The following is a 16,224-nucleotide window of genomic DNA, read 5'->3' on the forward strand; positions in this document are numbered from 1 at the left end:
ACTTGTCTCAGACGCTGGAACGAGTGTGATGAGTTACACAAGCAGACACACACACACGGTGGCTGAAGCCGGAGGTGCTTTGTGTGTTCACTCATCTCTAATAACACAGCCTGATGAAGCCCTGTCCACCTGAATAACACTAAACTGCGGCTGCAGGCTCATGTATAACTTAAAAGAAATCTCTAAATGGCTCCACAGATCCAGTTTGCTCCTCTCTGTATAATTCAGCAGCAGATAAACTCTTCCTCTCCTACATTAGTGTGCACTATCCCTGCCAGCCCAAGGAACGGGGGGGGGGGGCTAGCTCTATATGTGATACAGTTTCTTGCTGCCAAGCTCAGCCGCTGCTGCTGCCGCTATCACACGGCGCTGACGAGTTTGGGCGCTCGCCACGTTCTGCACCTGCCAGGCTCATAAAGAATCCCCCTGTCCCCTCCGGAGCCCGAAGGCAGGATCTGCCATAATTGTTAAGGATGTCGCAATTTAGACCTTCAAGCCAAAGCTTAGACAGTCGTTGGCAGATGGTCCATTCTGTTCAGCTGATCCATCAGATGAATGAGCGGCTGCAATCCGTCATAAGTGCCGGGGAATTCATGTCCTGGTCTCGAATGTAAGCAGAAGTTGATCAGCAGCTAAATGTTCTGTCTCGGCCTCAGAACTCCATCGCAGGAGATGCTTTTTATCTCCAGCACCGGGAGAAACCCCCTGGATGAGGAGGCTCGATAAAACCACCGAGTGAAGTGGATGGAGTGGGCCTCCTCGTGGAGCACCTCCTCCTCTCCTCACTCATCAAATACTCTCTCCTGAGGGGGAGAGGAGGAGTCAAATTATGATTGATATGGTTTACACTTCATGTTGAGTGTAAGTGAATCCAGCCTGTGTGTTGGCTGAGGCTGGAGGAGCAACGCACACCAGTAATTTGTGTGTGTTTTCACTTTTACTGAGCCAGTGGCTAAATGATGCATATGTATGACTTGTGACAACATGATGGAATGAGGCCTCGAGAAATCAGGCTCATGCACACGCTGCCTCCCTGTGCACCTCCTTCTCTCGCCCTGTGCACTTCGTTCTCTCGCCCTGTGCACCTCATTTTCTCGCCCTTTGCACCTCCTTCTCTTGCCCTGTGCACCTCCTTCTCTCGCCCTGTGCACCTCCTTTTCTCGCCCTGTGCACCTCCTTCTCTTGCCTTGTGCACCTCATTTTCTCACCCTTTGCACCTCCTTCTCTTGCCCTGTGCACCTCATTTTCTCGCCCTTTGCACCTCCTTCTCTTGCCCTGTGCACCTCCTTCTCTCGCCCTGTGCACCTCCTTTTCTCGCCCTGTGCACCTCCTTCTCTCGCCCTGTGCACCTCCTTCTCTCGCCCTTTGCACCTCCTTCTCTCGCCCTGCACCTCGTTCTCTCGCCCTGCACCTCCTTTTCTCGCCCTGTGAACCTCCTTCTCTCGCCCTGCGCCTGGATCTGCTTCTGCCTCGCGACTCGTCCTGTCCTGATATCAACCCGTCTATATATAGCAGGTCTCCCCCCCTACACTCTCGCTGTCTGTGCTACTGGAAAAAGAGAGGAGTGGGCGCTTCGCTTTCAATACGCAGCTTTGTCCGGGCGCCGGAGGAGCAACCGAGGCGAAGAGGGCGAGGCCGCAGCAGAGGAAGAAAGCGCCATTGACAGGCGGGCGAACACCAGTCGGCCCCTGTCTCCCTCTCTCCCCTTTGTCTCCCAAGTGCTAGACATCAGCAAATGACAGGAATCTGGAGAGAGGGAGGAGAGAGAGAGAGAGAGAGAGAGCCTGAAGAGTCGGGCCTTTGTTCGGGCCGCTCTGGCCTCAGAAAGAGCAGCGGGAGAAGAGAGAGAAAGGGATGGGGATGGAGGAGAGAGAGAGAGGGATGGGGATGGAGGAGAGCGCACTGGGCTGACCTCACTGCAGGATCCCCCTTGCTCCCAGTAAACAGACCCACACTTCCCAGCATGCAACACTCACACATGGAGCAGTGATCCCATGCAGATGCTCATGATTCCCTGTCGCACATGCACACGCTGATTAGCTCCATCACTCCACAGCTGAGGGTGTAATGGAACACATTACATCCATCGTGGTGGCGTGATGATGCAAATTCCCCCCCCAAGTCGCACGTTGTTTACACGATTAACTCAGTGGCTACTGTACAAAGCAGGTGCCTCACGCCAGCATACTTTCACTCCACTTCAAACGATAATGTGTGCAATTTGTTTCAATGAGGGTTGAAATGGAGAGAAAACGGGTGGAGGAGGAGGAGGTGGAGGGGATGGGGAGGGGCGGAGGGGTGGAGAGGAGGAATGGGCCGGGCCCCGGGTCCCGGGTGAGGGGTGTGGTTGGGTATAAACCAGGGCACAGTGGGTTTTGTGTTGTTGTCCAGTTGTGAAGCCGTCTGTCCAGGGATCCTCGCTCGCTCGCTCGGCTCCTCTCTCTCTCTCTCTCTCTTCTCTCTACCTCCACATCTGGGACTCTTCCTCCACCGGGCTCCTGTCACATCTGCACCGGCACCGGTTTCTCCCTGGAGCTCCGTGCACGCCTGACACCATGCTGACGGTTTTGGCGCTGGCGTCGGTCGTCCTCCTGGGAATCGGTAAAACAAATTCTAGATCCTAAAATAAATGTCCTGTTTCATTGTATTTCATAAAGAAGCCGAATCTGAATTTCATCCGTTTCAAAAGTCTGAAATTTCCTCTGCCCTGACGTGAGGTTAAAGGTTAAATTAGAAAACGATGAAGAGGGTTTTTTCCTGTTTTCCTGCAAATTAATGGAGTTGACGACGATAAAAAAAAAGGGTCAGCGGTGAATTAAATGATCTTTAACTGAAGTGTAACATTCCTGCACGCTGCATTAGTATCACACTAAAGCATTTAAATGAATATCTTGGTTATTTGCTCTGTTCATTAGTTCCAGAAGGCCGTTAGGTCACCGGTGGAGAACACACTTTCTCTCCAGGTGTGTTATCCATGGTCCTGCACTCTGCAAAGTTGAAAAGCTCTGATGTTATGATTCTGAACCGAGGGCTCGGCTGAGTCTCTGCTCTCAGACACACGCGCTCGTGTTTTTTCCATTTCCCCTTCTGTCAGATATTTGCGGGTGTTTTTGTCAGGATTTTAATTAAAAATGTCGAGCCTGATTCCATTGACAGGTTCGCCAAACTGCTGGAGGACGGTTCCAGTGAAAGCTCTGAAACTCAAGAACACACGGGGCATTAATTTCAATGTAGCTCAGCAAAACTGTGGCCAGTTCACGGGCTTCAGGTGCCACTGGGCCACAGAGGGGGGGGTTGTTACTGGTTCTTCCGGGTGGCAGGTGTGTGCACGTGGCAGGTGTGTGTGCACGTGGCAGGTGTGTGTGCACGTGGCAGGTGTGTGTGCACGGCTCCCCGGGGCCCTGTGGGTTGTGTGAGATGCCGATTGCAATTTTTTTCCAGGGAAGTCAAATATTGATTTTTGCAGCTCAAACCAAATTAACATCAATCATTAAATATTATTTAAGCGTAAGCGGTGCACATTAAGCCAACGTGATCCATATTGATGGAGAAAATGAAGTTCCCCTCCGGCTTTTACTGATATTGCAGGAATAATGTAAATATTTACCGAGTGCACGTCTGAGTGGATGTCGGCTCTGAAGTGCAAATCTGAGTGTTTGTGATTATAGATCAAGGTGAAAACTAATGAAAAGGTCTCGTCATCACAGTTGGGTTTGAAAAATTCAATATTCATGATTGAAGGAAAACTTTCTGCAATTTGTTCATGGTAGAAAACAGAAAAAAGGAGATTTTCTTTCTGGTTCTCTGTGTATTTCTTCCTCCTCTGTCAGCGTGTAATGTTTTTTTTTTGGGATCTGTGAATTAAACTTCCACCTGGTTTGTGTCTCCCAGTTCCCGAGCAGTCCGAGGCCATCGTGATCTACACCAGCTGGGAGCGCCACGCCCTGCTGGGCTCCGACATCCGGCTCTCCTGCTCCTTCTTCTCCTGGCGCTGGACCTCCGAGGACGTGACCTTCTCCTGGACCTACAGGCCCGACGGCTCCCGGGACAGCATCTCGGTAATACACACAGAAAACACACATTAATATATATCTACTGGTGCACTAACAGGTGTTAAACGTCCACATGTTTGGTGTCATAATGAAGAAACCTGTAAAAAATAAAGGTAAATTTGCGCTTTCAAGATTCAAGATTCAAGATTTTTATTGTCCAATGAACAGAGAGATAACATGAAGTAGTCACTGTCAATGAAATGCTTGGGTCACACACTCTCTTTAAGCAATGCTCAGTAATTTCAACCCAAAAAAATAAAATAGAAATAGTATAAAATAGAATAAAAAAGAATAAAATAGAATAACAATGACATAGAATATCAAAAATTTAAAATAGAAAATAAAATATATACATCTAAATATATATCTTTACAGATGAATGTTCAATTTGTGCAGTAGTAATTTGTGTCAGCTTTTTGGTTTGATTTAAAAATCCACTCCTCTGATTCACTCGCATCGGCCTCATCAGCCTCATCAGCCTCATCAGCCTGGTTCTCATCAGGCAGCTGAAGAGGCTCCGGTCGACCCCCCCGACCCCCCCCGCTCGCTGGTGAAGCCGCTGAAGCGTTCAGCAGCTGATGAGTGAGATATTTAGCCTGAGTCATTAAGTGCAGATGCATCAGGAGCCTCCTCGGGTCCCTCTGCTCCTCAGATGAAATCTCTCCGACTCCGAGTTCATCTTTTTTTATTCCCACTTTCAAGAAGTTGCAAAAAATGTATATTAGAGAAGAAGAAAAGCAACAAACAGAACAGGATTGTTGGCGTGGCAACAACAATGGCTTTTGTTTCTGAGCAAAGGCCCTTTTTGTGTTTTGGAGATCTCCACCTCCGCCGGGCTCGAAGACCAGAAAGCATTCAGTCAGGAAAGGGGGAGTGGCCTAGATTCACCAAAAATGCAATCTGACAAAACAGAAATGATTATTATCTAAGATGTCACCACCTCTGTAACTGCACTGAATCTATTCTAAAAGTTTGCATGAGCAGAAAAAACAAACTTTCTCTGCTCCTCTCCTCCCTCCTCCTCCCCCCTCGCCCACCTCCTGCTCTTTAATTTCACTCCTCCTGCCTCTTATCCTTCTTCCATCTCTCTAATCTCTCCGTATCTCTCCGTTCCTGACTGCGCCTCCCTCTGTCCACCTCCCTTCATCTCCTCCTCCCCGGCCCTTCCTCCTCTGTCCCTCCCCTCCTCTCTCATTATCTCCTCCTCTCACCTCCTCTGCCTCCATCCATCTCCCGCGGTGGCCTCACTTTGAAACCAGATTTCACTCCTCTTTCATGTTTTTTAAATCTTCTGTCACTCATTCCTTCACCCGCCTGAACGGAGACAGTCTCACGTGGCTGTTTCTGTTTTCATGGTGTATTTGTCTGTTTAGATTTCACATTTTATTCCTGATATGTTCGCATCATATCAAAGGTTTTGGTTTGATTCATGAAACCTTCATAAGCAAAGATTAAACCTAAGTTGACCTTGTGGAGGTCTGAACCCCTCGGCCCATTTACACTTCACTTCCAAATCAATTCAAATCGCATTAAAACAATCAATTCTTCAAACTCTAGATTCAATCTGTGATGTTTTTTCTCATTTTAAAAACATTTCTACTGTGTGTAGAATACCTGGGTTATTTTATGATATCAAAATTAATCTTACTTATCTATCCACACAATTCTATCTATGATATACATTTTCTCTGCTCATGTTCCATTGTTGTATTTCGTCCTTTAAAGCACTTTTGTAAGAAAAGTGCCACATGAATAAAGTTGATTAATATTATTCCATATTATAAGATATGTATTAAATATGAACTACCACAGGAAGGTGAATCTACAGTAACACATCCGCTCCTACCTTGTTTACACTTCACTTATTAAAACAATCAATTCTTTGAACTCTAGATTCAATCTGTGATGTTTTCCCATTTTAAAAAAGTTTTTTACTATGCGTATAATTTCAATATAATATATATAACTTAATATAATATAAAACTAATCTTATTTATCCATCCACACAATTCTCTTTATGATATCAATGTTCTCTGCTCATGTTCCAGTCTTGTATTTCATCCTTTAAAGCACTTTTGTAAGAAAGGTGCCATATGAATAAAGTTGATTAATATTATACCATATTATAAGATATGTATTAACACGTCCGCTCTGTCTCTCTCAGATCTTCCACTACACCGGGGGCGCGGCCTACGTGGACAACAAGGGTCCGTTCCGGGACCGGCTGGAGTTCGTGGGGAACCCCGGGCGCCGCGACGGCTCCATCCTGCTGAAGAACCTGGACTACGGAGACAACGGCACCTTCACCTGCGACGCCAAGAACCCCCCCGACATCGTGGGCCGGCCCTCCAACGTGCGCCTGCTGGTCTTTGAAAAAGGTGACGTAAATTAACTTACATCTATGTCTGCTGCACATTTCACTTTCCACCGAGCCCATATGGTGCTTTATGGTGAATGTTTTTGTTTTTTTGTCGGAAGCCAACTGTTCTCAATCGCAGAAACAATAATTTCCAAACTCTTGAACAAATCTCAATTTACGCCGAGCGTCTGACTCGAGCGAGTTCTGAGCTCAGACCTGTTGGAATTCCTCCCATTTCCCCCCCCCGTTAAATGGAAATTAAATCAATTACAATCTCATCTCTCGCTCCCATTTGAGATCGCTATCGTTGCCTCACCTCTTTTCTCCAATTTCTCTTCCTCTTCCTCTTCCTCCCTCATCGTCTTCCAGCTCATCCCATCAGGGACATTACACTGTCCTTACTCTCACCTTAACTCCACCTTATCATCCAATTGGTAGGGCTGGGCAAGTTAACTCGTTTCAATGGAGTTAACTCGAGTGAATCAATTATTGTATCTCGCATTCACTCAGGTTTGATTATTTATTGTTTTATTGTGAAAGTCAGGCTTTTATTTTGTGAAAGTCTGTTGCTGACTGCTGCAGAACAGGAAAAAAGAAAATAATTGGCGGATAAACAATCGAGTTAACTCATCACTTGAGTTAACTCCATTAAAACGAGTTAACTTGCCCAGCCCTACAAATTGGCAATGATTCCTAAGATGTTGATATCAAACCCTTATGGCAAAGAAGTGTAATTGAGGCTTAATACTGTAACTATAACTATGAATTAAAAGAGATATCCAGACTCGAAACCAGACTATGGATTTATCTTGTTTGCACAATTCTTGCATTCAAGGAAGAGTTTTCAAAATGGTCATTAAAACTTGAGCCAAACTTTATTTTCAATATTTAGCATCGTAGAAATTCTGTTTTCCACCTCTTCCTCCTCGTTATCCTCACAGTGTTCTCTGCTCCACCTTCTAACACTCCACCTCTCCTCCTCTCCTCCTCCTCCTCCTCCTCTTCTCCTCCTCCTCCTCTTCTCCTCCTCCACAGTCCCCATCCAGGCTGGCGTGATCACCGGGGCGATCATCGGCTCGGTGCTGGGCCTGCTGGTGCTCATCGTGGTCATCTACTACCTGATGAGGTTCCTGGTCGCTCGCCGTGTCTTCAGCCTCAGCGTCAGGTCAGTGCCCGGCCTGTGGTCGGGGGGGCTGTGCCAGGCCGGTCTGTGCCAGGGACGGGAGCTGAGGCCGGAGCCCATCCCTGGCACCGACTCCTGCGTGGCCAAGAGGACGTAGCTGCAGAGCGACGCCATCTTATGATTTTGGGCTTAGATGTTTGGAATCGGTCGGCTGGAGAGAGACGGAGGATGATTAATCTCATTTAGATTTAATCTCACTTTAATCTAAAAACGCTTCCTGGGTCGTGGGTCCAGAGCGAGAGGGTTCAGAGTGATGGAGCGAAGGTGTGTGAGTGGATGATCCACTCCTTCAGGAAGAGGATGGACCCGTCGCCTTGCTTCTCCCCAGCCGCTGGTAGAAGAGGGGACCTGGGGAGGGAGAGAGGGATTCCACATTCTGACTTTGTCTTTTTCTTTTGTTCCCTTCAGCAAATCTGGCAAGAAAAAGAAGGAGGGATCACAGCAGAGACAGGCAAGTTCCATCTTCCTCCTTCCTCCTCCACCTTCCTCCTCCTCCTCTTCCTCCTTCCTCCATGTCCCCTCTTCCTCCTTCCTCCTCCCTCCTCCCTCCTCCACCTTCCTCCTCCTCCTTCCTCCATGTCCCCTCTTCCACCTTCCTCCTCCCTCCTTCACCTTCCTCCTCCTCCTCCTTCCTTCATGTCCCCTCTTTTTCCTTCCTCCTCAACCTTACTCCTCCTCTTCCTCCTTCCTCCTTCCTCATCCACTTTCCTCCTCCTTCCTCCCCCTCCTTCCTACATGTCCCCTCTTCCTCCTTCCTCTTCCTCCTTCCTCCTCCTCTTTCCTTCATGTCCCCTCTTCCTCCTCCTCCTCCTCCTCCTCCTCCTCCTCCTCCTCCTCCTCCTCCTCCTCCTCCTCCTCCTTATCCTCCATCCACTCCTTCCTCCATGTCCCCTCTTCCTCATCTTCCTCCTCCTCCTCTTCCTCCTTCCTCTTTCCTCCTCCTCCTCCTCCTTCCTCCTTCCTCCTTCCTCCTTCCTCCTTCCTCCTTCCTCATTCCTCCTTCCTCCTTCCTCCTTCCTCCTTCCTCCTTCCTCCTTCCTCCTCCTCCTTCCTCCTCCCTCCTCCCTCCTCCTCCTTCCTTCATGTCCCCTCTTCCTCTTCCTCCTTCCTCCTTCCCCCTCTTCTTCCTTCCTTCATGTTCCCTCCTCCTCCTCCATTCTCCTTCCTCCTCCTCTTCCTCCTTCCTCCTCCTCCTTCCTTCATGTTCCCTCTTCCTCCTCTTCCTCTTCCTCCTCCTCCTCTTCCTCCTCTTCCTCCTCCTCACACACGCCACAACATGTTCACATCCTCTTGATGCCACAGCTTTGCTTCCTGTCACCTTCATGACGACAGATTACAGCGACGTTCAGTGTTTGAATATTTGTTCTGCACAGTGAACGTTGTGTCAGAATGAGTTTTCATCCTTTCTGTTTCGCCGGCGCCACACAATAGCACACATCCAATATGACAGTGCATAACGGCACAGTTCCATAATCGCATTCCCCCCCCCCGATGCCTTTCCAAGCGGCTCCAACATGTCCGCCGTCTCCCTTCTCGCATATCAACAACAATAAAACATGTCGTTCACACTCTGCCCGGCGAGCGCTGGTAGAACGGCGTGCAGGCGGTTAGGATTCCAGCGTCGTCTCCGAGTCGGCGGCGGTGCTTTTTAAAGGCTGTTCTCTCTCTGTGACCCTCACCCCTCCTCCAGCCACCTCGGGGGGGCTGAGCAGCACAGCACTGGTAAACAGCCAGGGGGCAAAAAAAATCAAACCAGTGACTGTGAAATGGCCGCGGCCGGGTCACAGCGCTAATGCTCCCTCAGGATCCAATGGGCCTGTGTTTGGAGGGAAGCTGCTGATTTCACTCACTGGGAGTCAAATGGAAATCACTGGGCCTATTATGGTCTGGGCTGTTATCAGTGGGTTTTTACGCCGCTGCACGCCGAGCGTTCGGGGCGATTCCTCTCTGCTCCGAGTCCTCGTGGGAGCGTGAGCGCCTCGAGTCGAGGATTAATCCGACATGTTGGTGACTTGTATTCTTTTGTGAACACAAGGCACCGAGGGAAGTCGTGTTTGATTACTCTGTGGTGACGTCGGGGGGGTGGTGGTGGGGGGGGGGGTGGATGGTTGCAGGCGTGTATTGTAATCCACTGTACGCGTTGCATGCTGATAACAAATAGAAAAAGGGGTCGAATCAGAATCAGAAGGTATTTTATTGCCAAGTAGGTTAACACCGACCTGGGATCTGCTCTGGTTATTGGTGCAAACAATGAACATAGAAACATAAAAACACAATAAATACAACACACGTACTTTCAATCGATGCTTTGCAAAAGAGTTTATATCTGTAAAATGAAGCATCGTTCATCCTGAAGTAGAGGAAAAGTCAATGTTGTAAAAGGTCAATGAATGCACTTCATTAGTGTTATAGATGTAGGTTACTTACAGATTATCGCGTCAGAGAATAGAATTTCAAATAAGGGTTTGTTATTTGTATTTTTTGATGAGGATCTGAAATTAAATTCCTTAGTGTACAGTATAATAAATGTATATATTTTATTTTAAAAAAAAAAAAAAAAACATACACCACACATAAGAAAAACAACAATAATAATAATAAAAAAACAATATATATTTACTCACAATTTACTTCTTATTTACTCACTTTTTCCAATATTTATACAAGGTAGCATTTATTTAGACATAAACATATCTATATAAAAATAATATAAAAGAAAAAAGATATAAAAAGTGAAGTAAAAAGTGAAATGCAAAAATGCAGAATCAGAAGGTATTTTATTGCAAAGTAGGTTTACACCTACCTGGAATCTGCTCTGGTTATTGGTGCATATAATGAACATAGAAACATAAAAACACAATAAATACACCACACACAAGAAAAACAATAATACTAATAAAAAAACAATATATATTTACTCACTATTTACTTCTTATTTACTCACTTTTTCTAATATTTATACAAGGTGGCATTTATTTAGACATAAACATATCTAGATTAAAGATAAAAGATATAAAAAGTGAAGTAAAAAGTGAAATGCAAAATGAAAAAAGCAAAAAGCAAAAAGCAAAAAGCAAAAAGCAAAAAGCAAAAAGCAAAAAGCAAAAAGCAAGGGAGTCAAGGGATTCCAGTTCAGGGCGGTTATCATCCTGCATGACTGAAAATTAAGGGAAATATAGATTTATACTATTTTAATTAGGTTATGGATTTAATTTGTGGTGTTGCATCACACTGGTCAGTGTTTCACCAGTATTTAAATGATTGATTAAGCTGATAGTCTTTATGCAGTTATAGATACTCGTGGAAATAATTATATGACAGCAGCTCAGTTACGGAATAACTACAGTAAAAAAAAAAGAGTAGAATAGAAATAGAATATAATAGAAGTCAACAAAACACAAGACAAACACATTACAATATTCTAGTACATCCACTAGTGATGTGCATAAGACAAAATTAAAGTAAAAATTTAAGAATTTGGATTTTATCTCAAAATATTTATCCGTGAAAACCAGGAGTCAAGGGATTCCAGTTGAGGGCGGTTTTTATTCCCTGGATCAAAAAGCAGATTTACAACGATAAGCCCAACCCAAAAGTATCAAGAGGTTTGAATATTAAAGGTGTTTCTATGACGATGAGTCATTTAGCCGCAGGTGAACGTTAAAGACGAAGCAGCCTGACCCTAGGGGGCGACCTTTCCTCTCACCTCAGACACTCCCTCTCATTTCCCCGGAGCCTCACTCCCTCACTCCCCCCCCCCCCCCCCCCCCCCCCGTGGCTCTCCTCTGTCGTTTGATTGTCAGGTTGCTCTCGAGCTGCAGTCAGTTGCTCTCGAGCGCCGGCGCTGGGTGACAGTGCATATATGAATAAATAACTTTGCCGCCAAAAAGGACACTGAGATATTTGACAACATTGTCATTTACAGTTACTCTCTCCTGCAAAGTCTCACGTAGCTTCGAGAGGAAAAAGAAACACTCACACACAGATTCCTCCCGAGCTGCAGCACACACTTGCTTTATTCTTAAATTTTTTTTTGTATTTTTCCTCGGAGCAGATTCCCTCTCTTGTAGCTTCGCCACACACACGGCGCCCAGGGGAGTTTAGAGCGAGCTCATAAGTGGTTGTTTGATCAAATCGCTCTTATTAGGATCTGCTGACACCACGAGATTCTGTATCAGCCTCAGAGTCTTCGTTTCTTCCTGTTCACTATGAGGTCTCACTGTGGGTGAGGGAGTGAGGGAGTGAGGGAGGGAGTGAGGGAGGGAGAGAGGGAGTGAGGGAGTGAGGGAGTGAGGGAGTGAGGGAGTGAGGGAGTGAGGGAGTGAGGGAGAGAGGGAGTGAGGGAGTGAGGGAGTGAGGGAGGGAGTGGGTGAGACACAGAGACAAAGGAACCCTGTGGTGTGTGCTACTCCCCATTAGGAGGAGTTGTGGGAGAGAGGAGTTCACCCGACAGCGACACGCTTAAGGAAGCTCCAACACACACAGACACACACACACACACTCACAGACACACACACACACACACACACACACACACACACACACACACACACACACACTCTGTACTGGAATGATAATTGAGTGCACTCGGTATCGATCTGAGCTCAAACACACACACACACACATAAAAACACACACACAGTCCAGGCGTTCTTCTTTCTTTCCCCCTTCACCTCCCTCACTCTCTCCTTCACATTCTTTTTATCCGGTCCCCTGTCTCCCTCCAGTCAGTCGCATCTTCCTCCTCCTCCTCCTCCTCCTCCTCCTCTTCCTCCTCCTCCTCCTCTTCCTCCTCCTCCTCCTCCTCCTCCTCCTCCTCCTCCTCCTCCTCCTCTTCATGCCTTTGACTTCCTCGCTGACCACGAAGCATCTCTCTGTAAATCCTCCCTCTCTCTCTTCCTCTTCCTCTCTCACTCTCCCTTCTCGCTCTGGTTGTCATCCCTCCTCCTCCTCCTCCTCCCTATTACCACCACCACAACATTTCCTCACTCTCTTTCCAGTATCCCCCTCTCCCCCCCCTCTCTCTCTCTCTCTCTCTCTCCCTCTCTCTCCTCTTCTGGGTTCTGATCAGCATTTGGTTCCAGACAGAAAATCTCTTCCTCTCACTCTTCATCTGCTTCTCCATCTCTCTCTCCTCTCGTCCTGTCAGTGTCTCATTTCTCCAGAATGCAGCCGGGGACTCGGCCACTTACCAGCCTATCTACCTCCCCCCCCCCCCTCCCCTCCTGTTCTGCCACTGTACCCACCTTCTCTTTGAAGTGCTCGCGGCTCCTCCTGTAACGAGGCGGGGGGGTTCTGCAGCTGCAGTGTGTTTCCCTTCGTTAGCCGTGGGCCGCGTGATGGTAAACAATGCAGTGATACACGAGAGGAGAAGAAGTATGTAAGTGGGATGAGCGGCCGGATGGCGCCGGTCACATCTGTAACATCTGTAACATCTGTAACATCTGCCTCCATCACTGTCGGGTCCGAGCCGGAGCTGCTCTCGAACGCAGCATCGGTACAGATGATATTGTTTCTAATGTAATCACTGGGGTATTATTAGCCGCAGCTTCAGCAGGAAGCCTCCAGGGGGCGCCGGCCGCGGTCTGAGGGTCAAGATGGACGACGACATGTGCTGGCTATCCAGAAACGAAGCCAGAATGTTCTGGATGCTTCCATCAGGGAGCGTAGGGCCGTCGACCAATCGTGAGCCAGACGCTTTAATGCACAGTGTGAGATCAGTTTTCAGTTTTCAGATACCGCTGAATCCCTATGAATCTGTAGGGAAAGTTTATTTTAAACTTCATCACCCTCAGTGTTGAGCCGGGCCCATGGAGTCCTGGTTCTAAGTGACAGGACCGTGTGGATGATGTCAGAGATGGAAGCAGCGGCGTGACCGAGCAGCGCTGGAAGATGACTTGAAATCATCTTAGAGTTAATTATATTTAACGAGTACTTTGACTTTTTAGTTTGACCCATGTCCCGTTAATTAGAGGAAGCAGGGTTTATCATAGATTTATATAAAGGCTAGATGTCTCGTCTGCGTTGCCGGCCAACGGAGACGAACGTCCACACATGGCGGCCATCTTGCTAGAGGCAGCCCGCTCACCCATAACATTGTGTTGGTAGTGGTAAATAACCATAACTTGCTAAATTTTCAACCAGTTTTTAAACGGTTTGGTTTGTTACAAACGTCAGACATGTAGATATGACACTGCATACTTGTGAATAATTATGTTATTTTCTAAAAAATTTAATAATTTATGCAGTGTCATATCTACATCTCTGACGATTATAACAAACCAAACCGTTTAAAAATCGGTTGATAATTGAGCAAGTTATGGTTATTTAAAAAGTACGTACCACTCTTTATATATATATCTATGGGGTTTACGACCTCTACCGCAGCCAGCCACCAGGGGGTGATGGAGTTGTTTGGCTTCACCTCTGTGCAGCTGTCACGTCGTCCATCTTTTAAATCCAGTCGAGTGTCTCAGCTCCTTCGTGTTTTTATTACATTTTACTACAGTATCACAGACCTGTACTTCAACCTGTGTATTTACAGATATACAGTTCTATAGAATCCATGACACAGGTGGAGTGAGGCGTCGTTAAGCTTCATCAGATCAGGATTCTCCACCTGGGCACTTCAGCAGGTGAACTCTCAGCTTAGTGAAGTGCAGGTTGTTGTTGCCTTGACCCGATCTCCTCTGTGTCCCTTCCCTCCTGATGGATTCGCTGTGCTCAGCTGAAGCCTCACTTCACCTCCTCCTCCTCCTCTTCCTCCTCCTCCTCCTCCTCCTCCTCCTCCTCTTCGTCCTTTGTATAGATTTCTTCCTCAAGATGTTTTTAGACGTTGCACAGACAATATTCAGAATGAGTGGGAGTGAATGGGTGAATTATGTAAGTGTTAGTGTGAGGATGAATGTTTGCAGATGCTTGACGAAGGTCGACAGCCAATCAGTTATCATCCTGCACGATGGAAAATGAGAAGAAATATAGATTTATACTATTTTAATTAGTTTATGGATTTAATTTATGCTGTTGCATCACACTGGTCAGTGTTTCACCAGTATTTAAATGATTGATTAAGCTGATAGTCTTTATGCAATTATAGATACTCATAAATAACAAAATAATGATTACGGAATAAATACAGGTAAATAAAAAGAATAGAATAGAGATCGATTAAATAGAAGACAATAAAACACGAATTAAAATATTACAATTAGTAAAAATGAAAGATTTTGGATCTTAGTTCAAAATATTCATCAGTGAAACATCAGAATTGATCAATTTACATTTAAAACTGAGTTGTGTGAATGTGTGTGTGTGTGTGTGTGTGTGTGTGTGTGTGCGCGCGTGTGTGTGTGTGTGTGTGTGTGTGTGTGTGTTATTGATTATTGTCTCTCAGTTGTCACAGGTGCCACTGGGTCCCATCCTAACGCATGGTTACCTGTTTTGTCACCCCCCCCCTTACAGCTCTGGACTCCGCCCCCCCTCACTTGCTACCCCCTCCCCTAAAAGGACTGTCTCTCTTCCTCCTCACCCGTCTCTGTCTCTCCGTACGTCTCTCTTCTTCTCCTCCTCCTAAATGTGTTTCTTCTCTCCTCTTCACACAGCTCCGCCCATCCTGCTCTAAGCCCATCCTCTCATCCTCTCACCTGTAACTCCTCCCATCTCACCCCTCCATCCCCTCCACACCTCTCTCTCTCTGTCTCCCTCGCGCTCCTTTCCTCCTGAAGTGACTCTCCTCCCCTGTTCTCCCCCCGACCCCCTCTCCCTCCCCCCCCACAGGGCCCTGCTCCTCCCGCCGACCCCTCCAAGGTGAAGGCGGCGGCCTCGGAGAAGAAGAAGCAGGAGTCGCGCAAGGATAAGAAATAGGATACGGGGCGGGGCTGGGGCGTCGCCGGCCTCGTCAGCCGGCTCCTCCAGCCCGGGCGCCGGGCGGCGGCGAGGGCGAAGGCGAAGGCCCGGCCCGAAGCCAGGAAGACAGAGAGGGTCGTCGTCGGAGGGGGGGGGGAGGAGGGTCCGGGCCGGGTGCTGATGACCATCGAGCTGGAGCTGACCCGCAAAAATGGGGAACAGAGGCCCAGCGGCGAGGGAGGGATGGCGAGGTCCACAGGTCCCGGCTTCCTGTCCCGCCTCGCCGACCAGCTCACCTTCAAATAACACGCCCACAGAGAGGCAGGGGGGGGGGGCCGGGGGGGGGGTGGGAAGTCTACTGAGGAGACGGCAAGAGAGAGAGTCAAACCACAAAACCTACTTTACGTCCCACAACGCCAACTCCAGTCCCCGGGTAAATGAGTCACATCCTCTCCTGTCACGGGCCAATGGCTGTGGACGCCGCCGCCGCCGCCACCCGGGGCCGGGATCTGCGATGTGGTGATGATGTCATTCGCCAGCCGTCACCACACCTTCAGATGTCTGCGTTCGATAACAAAGCAAAACCTACCAAAAAAAACGCCGCTCGCCGGGTTTTGCCTTTTCTGGTTCCTCTCGTTCTGACGCTATCCTCCAAAACAAGCCCCTCCCCCCCAGGGACCAGCCGCCAATTTGCCTTTTCTTCCCGACGTGACTTGTCACCTCCCCTTCCACTGATCTCCTTCCTCTTTCCTTTCCTCCTCTCGCTCTCTCTTCTCCTCTCTTCC

General features: G+C 47.7%; 1 protein-coding gene across 1 annotated transcript; it reads left to right on the forward strand.

The window, feature by feature from the left end:
• The first annotated feature begins 2,555 nt into the window (after positions 1 to 2,555).
• On the forward strand, positions 2,556 to 15,457 carry mpz (myelin protein zero). The gene is made up of 6 exons (XM_061085027.1): positions 2,556 to 2,601; positions 3,892 to 4,058; positions 6,217 to 6,430; positions 7,447 to 7,576; positions 8,003 to 8,045; positions 15,371 to 15,457. The coding sequence occupies exons 1-6, from the start codon at positions 2,556 to 2,558 to the stop codon at positions 15,455 to 15,457; spliced, it is 687 nt and encodes a 228-aa protein (XP_060941010.1).
• Positions 15,458 to 16,224: the final 767 nt, after the last annotated feature.

This window comes from Limanda limanda, chromosome 13 (assembly GCF_963576545.1).
Source record: "Limanda limanda chromosome 13, fLimLim1.1, whole genome shotgun sequence".
Classification (NCBI taxonomy): domain Eukaryota; kingdom Metazoa; phylum Chordata; class Actinopteri; order Pleuronectiformes; family Pleuronectidae; genus Limanda; species Limanda limanda.

Bases quoted from the DNA above. Each gene is read 5' to 3' on its own strand.
- mpz (XM_061085027.1), top strand. From the start codon at position 2,556: ATGCTGACGGTTTTGGCGCTGGCGTCGGTCGTCCTCCTGGGAATCG. The intron at 2,602-3,891 runs GTAAAACAAATT...TGTGTCTCCCAG, and splicing joins GGTCGTCCTCCTGGGAATCG to TTCCCGAGCAGTCCGAGGCC. The intron at 7,577-8,002 runs GTCAGTGCCCGG...TGTTCCCTTCAG, and splicing joins GTCTTCAGCCTCAGCGTCAG to CAAATCTGGCAAGAAAAAGA.